The 18,618-nt window shown below is 42.2% G+C and overlaps 1 protein-coding gene across 4 annotated transcripts in view; it reads right to left on the bottom strand.

Annotated features, from left to right (window-relative positions):
- Nucleotides 1-18,618, bottom strand: part of SLC12A7 (solute carrier family 12 member 7) — a 354,616-nt gene that overhangs the window by 182,564 nt on the left and 153,434 nt on the right. For all 4 annotated transcript variants that reach the window (XM_065584171.1, XM_065584173.1, XM_065584170.1 and 1 more), the window contains exon 3: nucleotides 3,472-3,594. In XM_065584171.1, the coding sequence (XP_065440243.1) occupies nucleotides 3,472-3,594 (123 nt within the window). The remainder of the gene's footprint in view (nucleotides 1-3,471; nucleotides 3,595-18,618) is intronic.

Below are 18,618 nucleotides of genomic sequence, written 5' to 3'. Positions count from 1 at the left end.
CCTTCCTTGGAGGTTTTTAAGGCCCAGCTTGACAAAGCCCTGGCTGGGATGATTTAGCTGGGAATTGGTCCTGCTTTGAGCAGGGGGTTGGACTAGATGACCTCTTGAGGTCCCTTCCAACTCTGATATTCTATGATTCTATGATCCCTCATGCAATTTCAGTGTTTATCCACCAACCCTAGCCAAATGGTTCCCAGTCATCCTCGCATTTCTCTCATTGGCTCCCAGTCTCCTTGTCCAGCCATTCCCAGTATTTTCCTCATCCAGCCCCCAGTTCCAGTTTTTCTCCCCACCTTTCAGTCCCAGTTTCTGTGCCGTCTGGGTACTAACAGTGGGGTAACTGACAACACAGGAGAGACAGACTCTCTACTCTCAGTTCCAGTGCCTGGCCCCATGCTTGCCCAGAGCAGCTATGAGCAGCAATTACAGGGAATGTCCCTCTGAGTCACCTTAGCCCGGAGTTGGAGCATCCTCAGTGGCTATGTAGGGATGGTATATAAACAGTCTGGTTACACGTAGAAACTGTGAGGAGATGGAGCATGCTTAGTGAGGTCAAAATCTTTGTAGATTTTAGCTGTTAAACACCAACAAGTCTGTACTAAGCATGTGCAAACTGATATTTCAGAAGCTTATATCTTGGCCAAATATGATAAGGTTTTTGGAGGAATGGCAAAAGGCATATGCTCGATACAAAGGCAACTCCACTTGCCAAATTTCAAGTCCTTGCTCCAAAGCATGGAGGTGGTTCAGAGAAAAGGTTGCCAGATTTTGTTTCAACAGTAGCGAAACAACGTTCTCTGAAATGTTCTTTGAAATGCCTCAGTTTGCTTGACATTTCCCTCCAAAAATAAGGGTCAGGCAGACACATCACATGGAAAAATTTAACCAATCAGCCAAATAGTGAGATTCGCAGTCATAAGCAACTGAAAACAGGGTCTTATCATGGGAACCTTAATAATAGGGGGTGTTATAATCCCCACTTATAATAAAAAAAGTATTTAAAAGATATAATTTATTGGGCTGTCAAGTGATTAAAAAAGTTAATCACAATTAATTGCGCTGTTAAACAACAATAGAATACCATTTATTTTAAATATTTTTGGATGTTTACTACATTTTCAAATATATTAATTTAAATTACAATACAGAATACGTGTACAGTGCTCATTTTATATTTATTTTTATTACAAATATTTGCACTGTAAAAAAACAAAAATATTGTATTTTTCAATTCACCTCATACAAGTACTGTAGTGCAATCTCTTTATCATGAAAGTTAAACTTACAAATGTAGAATTATGTAAAAAAAATCTATTCAAAAATAAAACAATGTAAAACTTTAGAGTCCATAAGTCCACTCAGTCCTACTTCTTGCTCAACCAATCACTCAGACAAACAAGGTTGGTTACAATTTGCAGGAGATAATGCTGCCTGCTTCTTGTTTACAATGTCACCTGAAAGTGAGAACAGGTGTTCGCATGGCACTGTTGTAGCTGGCGTTGCACGATAGTTACGTGCCAGATGCGCTAAAGATTCATATGTCCCTTCATGCTTCAACCACCATTCCAGAGGACATGTCCATGCTGTGTGGACTGACGCATGTTCATTTTCATCATCTGAGTCAGATGCCACCAGCAGAAGGTTCTTTTTATTTATTTATTTATTTTGGTTCTGTAGTTTCTGCAGCAGTGCATTTCTCTTTTAAGATTTCTAAAAACATGCTTCACACCTCGTCCCTCTCAGATTTTGGAAGGCACTTCAGATTCTTAAACTTTGGGCTGAGTGCTGTAGCTATTTTTAAAATCTCACACTGGTACCATCTTTACGTTTTGTCAAATCTGCTGTGAAAGTGTTCTTAAACGAACATGTGCTGGGTCATCATCCAAGACTGCTATAACATGAAATATATGCAGAATTCGGGTAAAACAGAGCAGGAGACATACAATTCTCCCCCCAAGGAATACAGTCACAAATTTAATTGACGCATTTTTTTTTTAAACGAGGATCATCTGCCTGGAAGCATGTCCTCTGGAATGGTGGCTGAAGCATGAAGGGGAATACAAATGTTTAGCATATCTGGCATATAAATACCTTGCAATGCCGGCTACAAAAGTGCCATGCGAATGCCTGTTCTCACTATCAGGTGACATTGTAAATAAGAAGCATGCAGCAGTTTCTCCTGTCAATGTAAACAAACTTGTTTGTTTTAGCGATTGGCAGAATAAGAAGTAGGACTGAGTGGACTTGTACTCTCTAACGTTTTACACTGTTTTGTTTTTGAGTGCAGTTATGAAACCCCCAAAATGTGCATTTGTAAGTTACACTTTCACAATAAAGAGATTGCTCTTTAGTACTTGTATGAGGTGAATTGAAAAATACTATTTCTTTTGTTTATCATTTTTACAGTGCATATATTTATAATCCAAAATAATATAAAGTGAGTGCTGTGCACTTTGTATTCTGTGTTGTAATTGAAATCAATATTGAAAATGTAGAAAAACATCCAAAAATATTTAATAAAATTTCACTTGGTATTCTATTGTTTTAAGTGTGATTAATCGCAATTAATTTTTTTTAACCGCAATTAATTTTTTTGAGTTAATCGTGTGAGTTAACTGCGATTGACAGCGCTAATAATTTATTAAGATGTTTTCTATCACCAGCTTAACCACTTTGTGCATTGTGCCCCTTTCCCTTACCTTTAGTCAGTTTGTCTTTTAAGCTATGTCTACACAGCAGCTGGGAGCGTGCTTCCCAGCACAGGTAAACAGACACACACTAGTTCTGATCAAGCTAGCATACTAAAAATAGCAACATGGCTGAGGCAGAATGAGTGGTAGCTCAGTCTGGCCACCTGAGTACAAACCTGCCTGACCCCTGGGTACATACTCAGGTGGCTAACCCAGGCTGCCATGGCCATGTTATTTTTAGCAGGCTAGCTCAAGCAGAGCTAGTGCATGTCTGTCTATCTATTCTGGGAAGCACCCTCCCAGCTGCAATCTAGACATGCTCTTAGGGTATTTCTACACTACAAGTGCTAAAGCAGCACAGCTACAGCTGCACTACTATAGTGCAGACACTTACTACAGCAAAGGAAGGGGATCCTTCATCAATGTAAATCAACCTCTCCAAGAAGCGCTAGCTAGATCAACAGAAGAATTGTTCCATCGACCTAGCACTTTCTATATGGGGGTTAGGTCGGCATAGCTATGTCACTCAGGATATGGAGTTTTCACACCCCTGAAAGATTTAGCTATGCCAATGTAAATTCCTACATTGCATTGGGTGCGGATTTTTTCACAGCCCTGAGTGATGTAGTTAAGCTGACCTAATTTTTTAGTGTAGACCAGCCCTAAAAGGATTAACTGTTCAGGACAGGAACCATGCCTCCCTTGTGTTTACACAATGCCTAGCATTGTAATGAAAATACTACATAATAACAATAATTATAATTTTCAAAAGTTTGGATACCTTGATTTCTTTTCGTTTGCTGTCTTCATCTGCTTCATGTTCTACCACTCCCTGAGTCAGATTGGTATAATTTGCTAGCTTATTAAGAAGAGATGATACCATGGGGTTGCTATCCATTTCTTCCTGTTGGGATTTTGAAAAATGTTAATATACAGCAATATTTAATAGTAAATAAAAACACATTTTAAAACATTAGCCATTTCATGTCAGGTTTTTAAATGTTCACATGCCAAATGCTGATTAATTGTAATACAGTACCTACCACCACAAAATCTAGCCAATTATTTACTAGCAAAACTTCTGAAGCTTATTTGGGTGTACAGTGTGTACAATGCCACATAATAAAAATTGAGACACTTTGTTTCCTAATTCAGAGTATTTCATATTAGGTGATTGGGGGGGGGAATGGACAATTACATTTTGTTCAATTAATGGAAAATTTAATTCCTATTTGGAAATTTATCTTCCTACATCAGTCTGCAATGAACTATTAGGTAACCATCCCACAAAGACAGCTCACTGAATAAAAGTTTTGGTCCCAAATTCCTCCCCCTAATATATATAACTCTGCTTTAACATTTTTTTTGTTTTGTAAATGAAGTTTTATTTTACATAACAGAGTTTTCTTCTCACGGTATACTTCTGGGAGAAGGAAAACCCTACATTCAATAGTTAAAAACACAGGACTCTTCAGAGAAGGTCTTGCTAAAAAAAACCCCAAAAGAATATTAGCTTAAAATTAAAAACAAAACAAAAAATCACAAAAACTTATGAAAACCAGAATATGCAAATTTAAGGTGCTACTTCATACAAAGCACAGCCACACAACCTAAAATTGGCCTTTTTACTTGCCAGCATCTTAATTTATTTTTCTTTTGGGAATGGGGAATATTTGTCTAAACTCAGGAAAATAATTGTTGGTAATCCTCTACTGAATTTGTGAAGAGGTAAATTGGTGAAGAGATAAATAACGACAAGGACAGATCAGTTGTACAGAGTGATCCAGATTGTATGGTAAACTGGTTCAATGAGCTTTAATACATCTAAATGCAAGGTTAGTCATCTGAGAACCAAGAATATAGGTCACACTTATTAGATGGGGGACTGTATGCTGAAAAGCAGTGATTCAGAAAAGGACTTGGGGGTCATGGTGGATAATCAACTGAATATAGGATTGGCAGTATGCTATTGGGGCTAAAAAAAGCAAATGAATTCCTTGAATGTATAAGCAGGAGATTATAGTGTTTCAGAAGTAGGGAGGTGTTGTTACCACTGTATATGGAATAAATGAGAATTCTACTTGAAAAATGTGTCCAGATCTGGTGCCCACTATTGAAAAAAGGATAACAAACTGAAAAGGAAGAACAGGAGGACTTGTGGCACCTTAGAGACTAACAAATTTATTAGAGCATAAGCTTTCGTGGACTACAGCCCACTTCTTCGGATGCATATAGCTGTATGCTATATGCATCCGAAGAAGTGGGCTGTAGTCCACGAAAGCTTATGCTCTAATAAATTTGTTAGTCTCTAAGGTGCCACAAGTCCTCCTGTTCTTCTTTTTGCGGATACAGACTAACACGGCTGCTACTCTGAAACTGAAAAGGGTTCAAATAAGTTACAATAATTATTTGAGGCTTGAAAAATATTCCTTAGAAGGAGAGACTAGACAGGCTCAATCTATTCAGCTTAACTAAGTAAACTTTAAGGGTTATTTGATCTCAAACTGGAAGTACATACACAGGGAAAAGTTTTTTAAAAGGATATGGCTCTTTATCAAACACAGACAAAAAAAATTGGAATGTTAAAAGAATAAGCTAAACTAATTCAGGCTAGAAATAAGATATATATAGTGATGGTAATTTAGCATCATAGAAGAATGGGTTGGAAGAGACCTCATGAGGTCATCTAGTCCAACCCCCTTCTCAAAGCATCATCATCCCAGCCAGGGCTTTGTTAAGCTGGGCCTTAATAACCTCTAAGGATAGAGATTCCACCACCTCCCTAGCTAACCCATTCCAGTGCTTCACCAGCCTCCTAGTGAAATAGTGTTTCCTAATATACAACCTAGAACTCCCCCACTGCAATTTGAGACCATTGCTCCTGGTTCTGTCATCTGCCTTCACTGAGAACAACCTAGCTCTATCCTCTTTGGAACCCTCCTTCAGGTAGTTGAAGGCTGCTATCAAATCCCTCCTCTCCCACTCTTCTCCTCTGCAGACTAAATAAGCCCAATTCCCTCAGCCTCTCCTCATAAGTCATGTGCCCCAGCCCCCTGATCATTTTTGTTGCCCTCGGCTGGACTCTCTCCAATTTGTTCACATCCTTTCTGTAGTGGGGGGCCCAAAACTGGATGCAATACTCCAGATGTGGCCTCACCAATGCCGAATAGAGGGGAATAATCACTTCCCTTGATCTTCTGGCAACGCTTCTACTAATGCAGCCCAATATGCCATTAGCCTTCTTGGCAACAAGGGCACACTGTTGACTCATATCCAGATTCTCGTCCACTGTAATCCGAAGGTCCTTTACTGCAGAACTGCCGCTTAGCCAGTCGGTCCCCAGCCTGTAGCAGTGCATGGGATTCTTCCATCCTAAGTGCAGGACTCTGCACTTGTCCTTGTTGAACCTCATCAGATTTCTTTTGGCCCAATCCTCCAACTTGTCTAGGTCACTCTGGACCCTAGCCCTACCTTCCAGTGTATCTACTTTTCTCCCCCAGCTTAGTGTCATCCACAAACTTGCTAAGGGTGCAATCCATCCCATCATCCAGATAATTAATGAAGATGTTGAACACAACCAGCCGCAGGACCGACCCCTGGGGCACTCCACTTGATACTGGCTGCCAACTAGACATTGAGCCTTTAATCGCTATCCGTTGAGGCCGATGATCTAGCCAGCTTTCTATCCATCTTATAGTCCATTCATGCAATCCATACTTTTTTAACTTGCTAGCAAGAATACTGTGGGAGACCGTATCAAAAGCTTTGCTAAAGTCAAGGTATAACGTCAGGGTGATTGAAGTCTGCAGGAGAACCAGGGCCTGGGATCTGGAAACTTCTGTTAGTTGTCCAATGAAAGCCTAATCTACCTCATTCTCCTGGTCTGGTGGTCTACCGAAGATGTCCACTCCAACATCAGCACTGTTGCTCTCACCTCTAAACATAACTAAACAGGCTTTTCTCCCGTTTCATACTGGAGCGCTGAGAAATCATACTGCTCTCTTACATACAGTGTAAATCCTCCACCTTTTCTCCCCCGCCTGTCCTTCCTGAACAGTTTATACCATCCATGACAGTGCTCCAATCATGTGAATTACTCCACCAAGTCTCCATTATTCCAGTCACATCATAGTTCTGTTACTATGCCAGGGCTTCCAATTCTTCCTGCTTGTTTCCCAAGTTTCTTGTGTTCACGTACAGGCACCTATAATAACGAGCCAATTCCCCTACTTTCTCAGTATGAATCAGGAGGCCTCTCCAGTTGCAACCTCCTCCTTGTGTTTCCTACTGGTATCCCACTTCCTCACTTACCTCAGGGCTTAGGTCTCCATCATCCGGTGAAAGCTCTCCTCACTAGGTGAGCAAGCCTGCCTGCGAAGATGCTCTCTGTTAGGTGGATCCCATCTCTTCCTAGCAATCCTCCTTCCTGGAGCAACATCCCATAGTTGAAGAATCCAAAGCCCTCTCTCCGACACCACCTGTGTAACCACGCATTTACTTCCACAATTCGACGGTCCCTACCTGGGCCTTTTCCTTCAACAGGGAGGATGGATGAGAACACAACTTGTGCCTCAAACTCCTTTATCCTTCTTCCCAGAGCCACATAGTTTGCAGTGACCCACTCAAGGTCATTCTTGGCAGTATCATGGGTGCCCACATGGAGAAGTAGGAAGGGGTAGCAGTCCAAAGGCTTGATCAGTCTCAGCAGACATCCTGAATTCTAGATCCAGGCAAGGAGCACACTTTTGGAGTTTCCTGGTCGGTACGGCAGATGGAGGACTCCATCCCCCTTAGCAGGGAGTCCCCGACCACCACCACCCGTCTCCTCTTAGGAGTGGTGGTCGGGGAACCCCCATCCCTAGGACAATGAATCCCATGCCTTCTGGTCAATAGGGTCTCCTTCTGATCCCTTCCCTCAGATGACTCTTCCAAACCATTCTCCTCCGTAGTACCTGTGCAGAGAGCCTGAAAACAGTTTCTTAGCTCTATCTGCATTGGGAGTACATGGATTCTCCTCTTTCTTCTTCTGGGAGGTCGCATGCTGCCAATTTTCTTCCCCATTCTGCACTGCCCTCTCTGATTCTTCAGCATGCTGTGCCTGCAGTGCCAAATGCTGACTTCTATCCAGAAAGTCTTCATTTTCTCTGATGCAACGTAGGGTTGATACTTGGGTCTCTAGTCCTTTAACCTTCTCCTCCATTGGAACAACTTACCATCACTTGCCCATTACTTGAACTCTTTAAATCAAGATTGAATGTCTTTCTAAAAGATTCTGTACCTCAAAACTGAAGTTATAAGCTTGAGACAGGAATCACTATGTGAAATGCTATAGCCTACATATGTAGGAGGTCAGATTAGAATAGATGATCCTAACAATCTTAAAATTCTATGAATCTACGAAATGCTAGTCTCTTTAATTATCAATCTTTAACTGAAAACAAAGAGTAGAGGTAGCTCATTGAGCTCAGTGCAATCTCTGTCAAACAATGGATCCCATATCAATGTTTCCATCCAGGCCACACTGAGAGTATTAATGATTTGTAAGAGTATGAATTGGATTTATGGAGGGCATACAGAAAATGAAATAGTAAGGAAGCAGATTGGGCTGTGATCCTGCTAAGTAAACGTCATTTCTAAGAGCCCTACGATCCAATGTCCCTTTGATGCATTAAAGCTGTTTAATGAGGCCTCAGACACAGCAATAAGGTAAGCTTCAAACCAGATCAAACTCCCTATAGCAGCATTTTTTTCCTCTCTTTCCTTGGGGCAAGAGCTATAAAAAGACAATAGTATGGATCAAAAGCAGCCCTTTTGCTCATTCGCTTCCTCTACAGGGCAAAGGATTAATTCTTGGTATCCTCCTGAGGTTCCAAACATAAGCAGTTTCTTTAGCTCCTTCTCCAGTAAACAAAAGCTAGCCAATCTATATCTTCTCTCTTATTGGGAACAGGTTTGAAAGACTACACCCAGTGTGGACTAAAACTACTGAGGATAAATTGTATTTTATATGATACAATGTGGCTACTTTTCACATTTCATGTTCCTTCCTTAATTTTCTTTGCTCTCTCCCAATAGACATCTCTTTGGGACTCCTTCAATATCTTCTTCACTGTGTGCAATTTCACCTGTCCCACCCTTGAGAGGGTACCTATTTCAGATTTACTGGGCCAAGGTATTCAAAGATAGAATCCTAAAATGAGGAATTCAAATCCATAAATAAGTGACCTGGTTTTTAAAAATGCAAAGCACTCAGTAGCTTCCATTGAAGTTAATGGAAGTCTACATATGGATTTAGAAGCCTAATTTTAGAATCCTATGTTTGAAAACCATAGCCCTGGATTCCCAAAAGGGGATGGGCACACACTCCCAGATCTAGACTGATCTCCTTTATAATGAGCAGTAAGATTCTGGGTGGAGCACCTCTCTCAATCAATAGAGGGGTAGCCGTGTTAGTCTGAATCTGTAAAAAGCAACAGAGGGTCCTGTGGCACCTTTAAGACTAACAGAAGTACTGGAGCATAAGCTTTCGTGGGTGAATGCCCACTTCATCAGACGCAAGTAATGGAAATTTCCAGAGGCAGGTATAAATCAGTATGGAGATAATGAGGTTAGTTCAATCAGGGAGGGTGAGGTGCTCTGCTAGCAGTTGAGGTGTGAACGCCAAGGGAGGAGAAACTGCTTCTGTAGTTGGATAGCCATTCACAGTGTTTGTTTAATCCTGATCTGATGGTGTCAAATTTGCAAATGAACTGGAGCTCAGCAGTTTCTCTTTGGAGTCTGGTCCTGAAGTTTTTTTTGCTGTAAGATGGCTACCTTTACATCTGTTATTGTGTGGACAGGGAGGTTGAAGTGTTCTCCTACAGGTTTTTGTATATTGCCATTCCTGATATCTGACTTGGGTCCATTTATCCTCTTGCGTAGTGACTGTCCAGTTTGGCCAATGTACATAGCAGAGGGGCATTGCTGGCACATGATGGCACATATAACATTGGTGGACATGCAGGTGAATGAGCCGGTGATGTTGTAGCTGATCTGGTTAGGTCCTGTGATGGTGTCGCTGGTGTAGATATGTGGGCAGAGTTGGCATCGAGGTTTGTTGCATGGGATGGTTCCTGAGTTAGAGTTGTTATGGTGTGGTGCGTGGTTGCTGGTGAGAATATGCTTAAGGTTGGTGGGTTGTCTGTAGGCAAGGACTGGCCTGCCTCCCAAAGATCTGTGAAAGTGAGGGATCATTGTCCAGGATGGGTTGTAGATCATGGATGATGCGTTTAAGCTGAGGACTGTAGGTGATGGCCAGTGGAGTTCTGTTGGTTTCTTTTTTGGGCCTGTCTTGTAGCAGGAGGCTTCTGGGTACATGTCTGGCTCTGTTGATTTGTTTCTTTATTTCCTTGTGTGGGTATCGTAGTTTTGAGAATGCTCGGTGAAGATCTTGTAGGTGTTGGTCTCTGTCTGAGGGGTTGGAGCAGATGTGGTTGTACCTCAGCGCTTGGCTGTAGACGATGGATCGCGTGGTGTGTCCGGGGTGGAAGCTGGAGGCATGAAGGTAGGCGTAGCAGTCGGTGGGTTTTCGGTACAGGGTGGTGTTAACGTGGCCATCGCTTATTTGTACTGTGATGTCTAGGAAGTGGACCTCCCGTGTAGATTGGTCCAGGCTGAGGTTGATGGTGGGGTGGAAACTGTTGAAATCATGGTGGAATTCTTCCAGGGTCTCCTTTCCATGTGTCCAGATGATGATGTCATCAATGTAGTGTAGGTAGAGAAGGGGCGTGAATGGACGAGAGCTGAGGAAGCATTGTTCCAGGTCAGCCATAAAAATGTTGGCATATTGTGGGGCCATGCAGGTGCCGATGGCGGTGCCACTGGTCTGGAGGTATATATTGTTACCAAATTTGAAATAATTGTGCGTGAGGATTGTGACAATGCGGTTCTGGCGGAACCCAACTGAGAGTGCCAACTCAGGACAAATTGCTCAAACAGGGCAGTTACAGCCCAAGGCTGGGGTTTTTTCCACCTCTAAGTCAAACCAAACCAGCCAGACTAAGAGGACTTCGGTCTCACCCCACTGGCTAACCGCAAGTCTCACAAGCAATCTCCTTAGACACTCCAGTTTCACAGTATTACCACCAGTGCCACTCGTTATGGGGACAAATGGTTATGAAAACCAATACCCAAGTAAAAGAAAAAGATTCTCCTGATCCCAAAGGACCAAGCCCCAGACTCAGGTCAATATACAAATCAGATCTTACCCACAAATCACGCTGTTGCCAGTCCTTTAGAATCTAAAATCTAAAGGTTTATTCATAAAAGGAAAAAGATAGAGATGAGAGTTAGAATTGGTTAAATGGAATCAATTACATACAGTAATGGCAAAGTTTTTGGTTCAGGCTTGCAGCAGTGATAGAATAAACTGCAGGTTCAAATCAAGTCTCTGGAATACATCCCCTGCTGGGATGGGTCCTCAGTCCTTTGTTCAAAGCTTCAGCTTGTAGCAAAGTTCTTCCAGAGGTATGAAGCAGGATTGAAGACCCGATGGAGATGAGGCATCAGCCTTATATAGTCTTTTCCAGGTGTAAGAACACCTCTTTGTTCTTACTGTGGAAAATTACAGCAAAATGGAGTCTGGAGTCACATGGGCCAGTCCCTGCATACTTGGCTGAGTCTCAAGGCATATTTGCCTTCTCTCAATGGGTCCATTGTATAGCTGATGGTTCTTAATGGGCCATCAAGCAGGCTAGGCAGAGCTAATCTCAGCTTGTCTGGGATGTCACCCAGAAGCATAGCATAAGTTTGCCATACAGACAGTATAGAGCCAATATTCATAACTTCAACTACAAAACTGATACACACATATAGACAGCATAATCATAACCAGTAAACCATAGCCTTGTCTTAGACACCCCATTTGACCCCTTTTATACAAGATCTGGGTGCCACTACAGGACCTTGGATGCAAAAATAATCTATATGGTCCCAGATTATATCAATAACGTCACAAGGATAAAGTCACAGAGCTCAGCAACAAGTTGTGCTGTGTCATCATCAGGGATACTGTTCCTGACAGCTTGTATTCCATCTGTGTGTGGGATGTTTGTGTAGAGAGCCTCTACATCCATGGTGGCTAGGATGGTGTTTTCTGGGAGGTCACCAATGAATTGTAGTTTTCTCAGGAAATCACGGAGATAGTGGGAGTGCTGGTGGCATAGGGTCTGAGTAGGGAGTCCACATATCCAGACAGTCCTTCAGTGAGAGTGCCAATGCCTGAGATGATGGGGTGTCCAGGATTTCCAGGTTTGTGGATCTTGGGTAGTAGATAGAATAACCCCGGTCGGGGCTCTAAGGGTATGTTGATTTGTTCCTGTGTTAGTGTAGGTAGTGTCCTGAGTAGATGGTGCAGTTTCTTAGTGTATTCCTCAGTGGGATCTGAGGAAAGTGGCCTGTAGAATTTGGTATTGGAGAGTTGTCTGGCAGCCTCCTTCTGGTAGTCAGACCTGTTCATGATGACAACAGCACCTCCTTTATCAGTCTCTTTGATGATAATGTCAGGGTGGTTTCTGAGGCTGTGGATGGCATTGCGTTCTGCACGACCTAGGTTATGAGGCAAGCGATGTTGTTTTTCCACAATTTCTGCCTGTGCACGTCGGCGGAAGCATTCTATGTATAGGTCCAGACTGTCATTTCGATCCTCAGGAGGAGTCCATGTGGAGTTCTTCTTCCTGTGTTGTTGGTGGGAGGGTATCTGTATCAGTGCGCTGTTCAGTGTTATCTTGGAAGTATTTTGAGTCGGAGGTGGCGAAAGTAGACTTCCAGATCACCGCAGAACTGTATCGTGTTCATGGGGGTGCTGGGGCAAAAAGAGAGTCCCCGAGATAGGACAGACTCTTCTTCTGGGTTGAGTGTGTAGCTGGATAAATTGACGATATTGCTGGGTGAGTTAGGGGTACCCCTGTTGTGGCCCCATGTGGCAGGTAGGATTTTAGACAGCTTACGGTCCTTTTTCCTTTGTAGAGAGGTGAAGTGTGTAATGTAGATCTCCTGTCTTATTTTAGTAAAGTCCATTTGTGTGGAGGGTTGGTTATTTATGAAAGTCTCCAGGTTGGAGAGTTCTTTTCTGATGTTTTTCTGTTTGCTGTATAGGATGCTGATCAGGTGGTTCCTCAGTTTCTTTGATAGGGTATGGCATAATCTCTCACTGTGGTCTGTGCAGTATGTAGATAGCAATGGATTTTTCACCTTCAGTCCATTTGGTATGATGTCCATCCGTTTGCATTTGAAAAGGAAGATGATATCTGTCTGTATTTGTGCAAGTTTCTTCATGAGGTTGATAGATTTCCATTCCATATGGCTAAATGCAGTGCCTTGCATGGTGTCAAGTAACAGAGGGGTAGCCGTGTTAATCTGAATCTGTGAAAAGCAACAGAGGGGCCTGTGGCACCTTTAAGACTAACAGAAGTATTGGAACATAAGCTTCCGTGGGTGAATGCCCACTTCATTAGACACAAGTAATGGAAATTTCCAGAGGCAAGTATAAATCAGTATGGAGATAACGAGGTTAGTTCAATCAGGAAGGGTGAGGTGCTTTGCTAGCAGTTGAGGTGTGGACACCAAGGGAGGAGAAACTGCTTCTGTAGTTGGATAGCCATTCACAGTCTTTGTTTAATCCTGATCTGATGGTGTCAAATTTACAAATGAACTGGAACTAAGCAGTTTCTCTTTGGAGTCTGGTCCAGAAGTTTTTTTGCTGTAACATCTGTTATTGTGTGGACAGAGAGGTTGAAGTGTTCTCCTACAGGGTTTTGTATATTGCCATTCCTGATATCTGACTTGTGTCCATTTATCCTCTTGCGTAGTGACTGTCCAGTTTGGCCAATGTATATAGCAGAGGGGCATTGCTGGCACATGATGGCATATATAACATTGGTGGACGTGCAGATGAATGAGCCAGTGATGTTGTAGCTGATCTGGTTAGGTCCTGTGATGGTGTTGCTGGTTTAGATATGCTGAGCTCCATCATATCTTGCAGATTTGACACCATCAGATCACGATTAAACAAAGACTGTGAATGGCTATCCAGCTACAGAAGCAGTTTCTCCTCCCTTGGTGTTCACACCTCACCCTCCCTGATTGAACTAACCTCGTTATCTCCATACTGATTTATACGTGCCTCAGGAAATTTCCATTACTTGTGTCTGATGAAGTGGGCATTCACCCACGAAAGCTTATGCTCCAATACTTCTGTTAGTCTTAAAGGTGCCACAGGACCCTCTGTTGCTTCTCTCAATCAAGAAAATCTAGAAATGTTTATTTCTATGAGCTACAAATCTCCAAAAAGCACATCTGAATGTCTCAATACATTATTTCCTCTTCAAATACCTGCAGTTCATAGTGGGGAACCTGTGTTTGCAAGAGGTGGCCCCTTCCTTTCGTCTACCTTTGGACTATAATTTGGATAGAAAGCTGGCCAGATCGTCGAGCTCAATGGGTAGTGATCAACGGCTCAATGTCTAGTTGCCAGCTGGTATCAAGTGGAGTGCCCCAGGGGTTGGTCCTGGGGCCGGTTTTGTTCAATACTTCATTAATGATCTGGATGATCGAATGGATTGCACCCTTAGAAATTTCTCTGATGACACTAAGCTGGGGGGAGAGGTGGATATGCTGGAGGGTAGGGATAGGGTCCAGAGTGACCTAGACAAATTGGAGGATTGGGCCAAAAAAAATTTGATGAAGTTCAACAAGGACAAGTGCAGAGTCCTGCACTTAGGATGGAAGAATCCCATGCACTGCTACAGACTGGGGATCGACTGGCTAAGCAGCAGTTCTGCAAAAAAGGAACCGGAGATTACAGCGAATGAGAAGCTGGATATAAGTCAGCAGCGTGCCCTTGTTGCCAAGAAGCTAACGGCATATTGGGCTGCATTAGTAGGAGCATTGCCAGCAGATTGAGGGAAGTGATTATTCCCTTCTATTCGGCACTGGTGAGGCCACAGCTGGAGTATTTTGGGCCCCCCACTACAGAAAGGATGTGAACAAATTGGAGAGTGTCCAGCCAAGGGCAACAAAAACGATAAGGGGCCTGGGGCACATGACTTACGAGGAGAGGCTGAGGGAACTGGGCTTGTTTAGTCTGCAGAAGAAAAGAGTGAGGGGGGATTTGATAGCAGACTTCAACTATCTGAAGCGGGGTTCCAAAGAGGATGGAGCTTGGCTGTTCTCAGTTTTGGCAAATGACAGAACAAGGAGCAATGGTCTCAAGTTGCAGTGGGGGGAGGTCTAGGTTGTATATTAGGAAACACGATTTCACTAGGAGGGTGGTGAAGCACTGGAATGGGTTACCTAAAGAGGTGGTGGAATCTCCATCCTTAGAGGTTTTTAAGGCCCGGCTTGACAAAACCCTGGCTATCATGAATTAGTTGGTGTTGGTCCTGCTTTGAGCAGGGGGTTGGACTAGATGACCTCATGAGGTCTCTTCCAACCCTAATCTTCTATGATTCTACCTTCAGACCCTCAGGTCTCTAAGATAGCTATGATACTGATTCTGAAGGGTATCATACCCTGGATAACTGTCTCAATTGGTTATAATGCAGTTAGGTGGTCTGTGTCTGCCACAAACTAGCATCAGACATACCTGGAAAGACAAGGCTTACACCCATCTGAACAGTGTTTTCCATTTTCTAAGGCAGAGTACAAAGAACCAAAGGACTGGTATAGACTTAAGGTTTAAGACTTATAGGCCTGATGGAGTCTTGTATAGATACAGTTCAGTGGGCCATCTTGCATGCAAGACCTCTCCAGACTTTTTTTCATGTAGGACCACCTTCCAGGAATTCACCTTCACCTCTGCAGTTGTCTAGACACAAAGGTGGAAAAACTCCATGAACCTGATCGATGGGAAACCTCTTTCCAAGATCCCAATGGGATCCCAACAGAGGTCAGCTTGACCATTTGTGGGCTCATGTGTAGTTTTCTATTCCTTTTTGAGGAAAACAATTCTTCATTGTAAAGAAGAGGAACACCAGCTGACTAGAATTACAAATAACTGGTGTCTCATTGCATTGTCTAGTGCCCCTATCAGTGACTACTACTTTCATAATCCATACCACCAACTGCACTGCTGTCAGTGAACAGGGTGAAAGACATGCAGCTCCCACCTGGGAACAGCCTTTTGGATCTTCCACTTGGTGCAGATTCAAAACCTAACAGTACAGGGGGGAAAAAAACAAAAACAAAAAAAACACATTCATGCCAACCATCTGAGTCAACAGACATTTGTGTCCAGAGGACTGTTCAGGTAACAGGAAAATAAAGGAAGATATGACCAACATGCTAATAGCCCTATATTAGTCTTACAAATCCTGGTTTTCTTATTGGAAGGAAATAAGAGTTTGACTTCATGATGCAGGGTCCAGCCTTTTATGAAAATCCAGATAAGTTCAAATTATGGCCTGGAACTTGTAAGGTATTTGTTTACTCCAATCAATCAATTGGTGGATACCTACTTCAGTTGAAGAAGGTTTCCACTTTCAATGTTTATTACTGCATTTGGCTTGTTTTCAAATCCTGGTACCTGGATTGAATCCTCAATTTTAAATATACATTAGGCAAACCTATCTTAATTTTTTCCTTGATGGATACATTAAATTTCTGAGCCTCAGTACCTTAAAGGTTCATTTGGCAGCATAGGGAGTTCTTTGGGTGTTCTGTAGGAAGGACAGTCCAATATCACACCCTCATTTTCAGATTCATGAATACAGTGCCAACAAACCTTTGGCCACTGAAAGCTGTCAGCTGAAAGCTGAGTTTGATAATGATGCAGAAACCCTTGAAACCTCTATTTCTTTGGGGTATCTCTGCATATTCTCACATATGGGTGCCTGCATTATGGTTGATCCAGTACATTCTGAAAAGCTATGCCCATTGAGGCTTGCACAAATGTCACTTTGTGGCACCAAACATTTGGAATTTGAAGCTATGTAAGGGAGTATAAGCTGTAACCACTCTGTTTCTTTCTGAATACTAACTGCTGTGCACATTAGGGAACCTCAGAATTAAGAACATGTTTGAGTCCGACATTTCCACTACAAAAATCATACCGGTATATAGCTAAATGGATAGTTTATAGACCACATAGGCAATTTTATATGATTTTAGCAAGTCTTAGTATATTAAGATTGTTTTGCCCTCATTTCTTGGACACTCAGTGTGTGACTGCATTCTGGCCCCATTCGGTGACAACCATGGTAGATTCTAAAAAAATGTAATTGATGCCCTCCTGCTCTGGGATCTTTTCTGAGTCTGATGCACATGCTCAGAGTCTCTTCTGTCTCAGGGACACCCATCCTCTGGACAGATATGAAGAATTAATCACTCCTCCTCCCCACCCTTGGACACAGAGGCAGTTGTCTAGGGCAAAGTTTGTGAAACTGCTAGAGGTCTCCAGGCAGGGTACTGTGCAGAGCCTACAATGGACATCTTCAGCATAGAAACTTTGAATCTCCAGATTTTCAAAGCAGACTTGGATACCCCCAGCTCCATCTACAAAAAGGTGGGAACCAACAAGCCTCTGGATCAGACATCAGATAAGCAGAAGGCCTCTGGAAGTACTCCTTCAACTACAGAAGCTACTATAGCACCAAAGAATGCTAAGACTCTGTCCTCTGCTCCAGTTCTGTGTCCTGCTCCAAATTTGTGCCAAACACTCTAACCCCTTTCAAGGTTCTAATCTCTTGTTTTCTGTTTCCAAACCAGACATTGACTACGGCATTTCAGTCTATGCAGTCTTGAACCCATTAGGCCAGATAAAGTATAGTATGTATGATACCAATGCTTTCCAACTCATGTCAATCCTACACTTCTAGGCATGAGCCACAAGGAGCTTCCTCTGAGTTCAACATGATATCGTATTCTTATACCAACCACTCACGTTCATGGCATTCCCTGTTCACTCTCTATAGGGGGAGTTGTTGGGTGCCAGAACTTTAATCCAGTGAGCTGCCTCCATCAGTGCCTCTGCGTGTGGGTTACAAAATAATCTGTTTCAGACTGATGGACTGACTGTGTATGAGAAACCATGTTTACTTAAAAAAAAATTGTTTAACTGCTATTACATAAAATAGATTACAACAAAGCAAATGAAGCAATTTTGCTTCAATACTTATGGAGAAAATTCATCTTCATTAAGTTATTATATATGTTAATGTCATTTTTAGGGCTGTCAATTAATTGCAGTTATCTCACGAGATAAAAAAATTAATCGTGATAAAAAAATTTATTGTGATTAATCGCAGATTTAATCCCAATTTTAAACAGTAGAATACCAATTGAAATTTATTAAATATTTTGGATGTTTGTCTACATTTTCATATATATATATATAATTGTATTCTGTCTTTTAATTGAAATCAAAGTATATTATTATTAAAAATATTTGTACTGTAAAAATAATAAACAAAAGAAATAGTATTTTTCAATTCACCTCATACAAGTATGTACTGCAAGCTCTTTGTCGTGAAAGTGCAACTTACAAATGTAGGGTTTTTTTGCTACATAAATGTACTCAAAAACCAAACAATGTAGGCTCTGAAGTTTTACAAGTCCACTCTGTCCTATTTCTTGTTCAGCCCATCGCTAAGACAAACAAGTTTGTTTACATTTGCAGGAGATAATGCTGCACTCTTCTTATTTACAGTGTCACCAGAAAGTGAGAACAGGCATTTGCATGGCACTTTTGTAGATGGCATTGCAAGGTATTTATGTGCCAGATATGCTAAAAATGTGTATGCCCCATGTGCTTGTTTGTTTGTCTAGTATGACTGTTTGACCGTGTGGGTGTTTGATTGAAAAGTGCAAATTGGGAGTGCTTTGTTCCAGGTGGGCCGCGAGTGGTTGATTGGAGGGAAGGCTTTGAGCCGGGCTACCTGCTTCGAGCCAGAAG

This window comes from Chrysemys picta, chromosome 2 (assembly GCF_011386835.1).
Source record: "Chrysemys picta bellii isolate R12L10 chromosome 2, ASM1138683v2, whole genome shotgun sequence".
Taxonomy (NCBI): Eukaryota; Metazoa; Chordata; order Testudines; family Emydidae; genus Chrysemys; species Chrysemys picta.
Note: the sequence above shows the minus strand (reverse complement) of the source record. Positions and strands in the feature narration are given on the sequence as shown.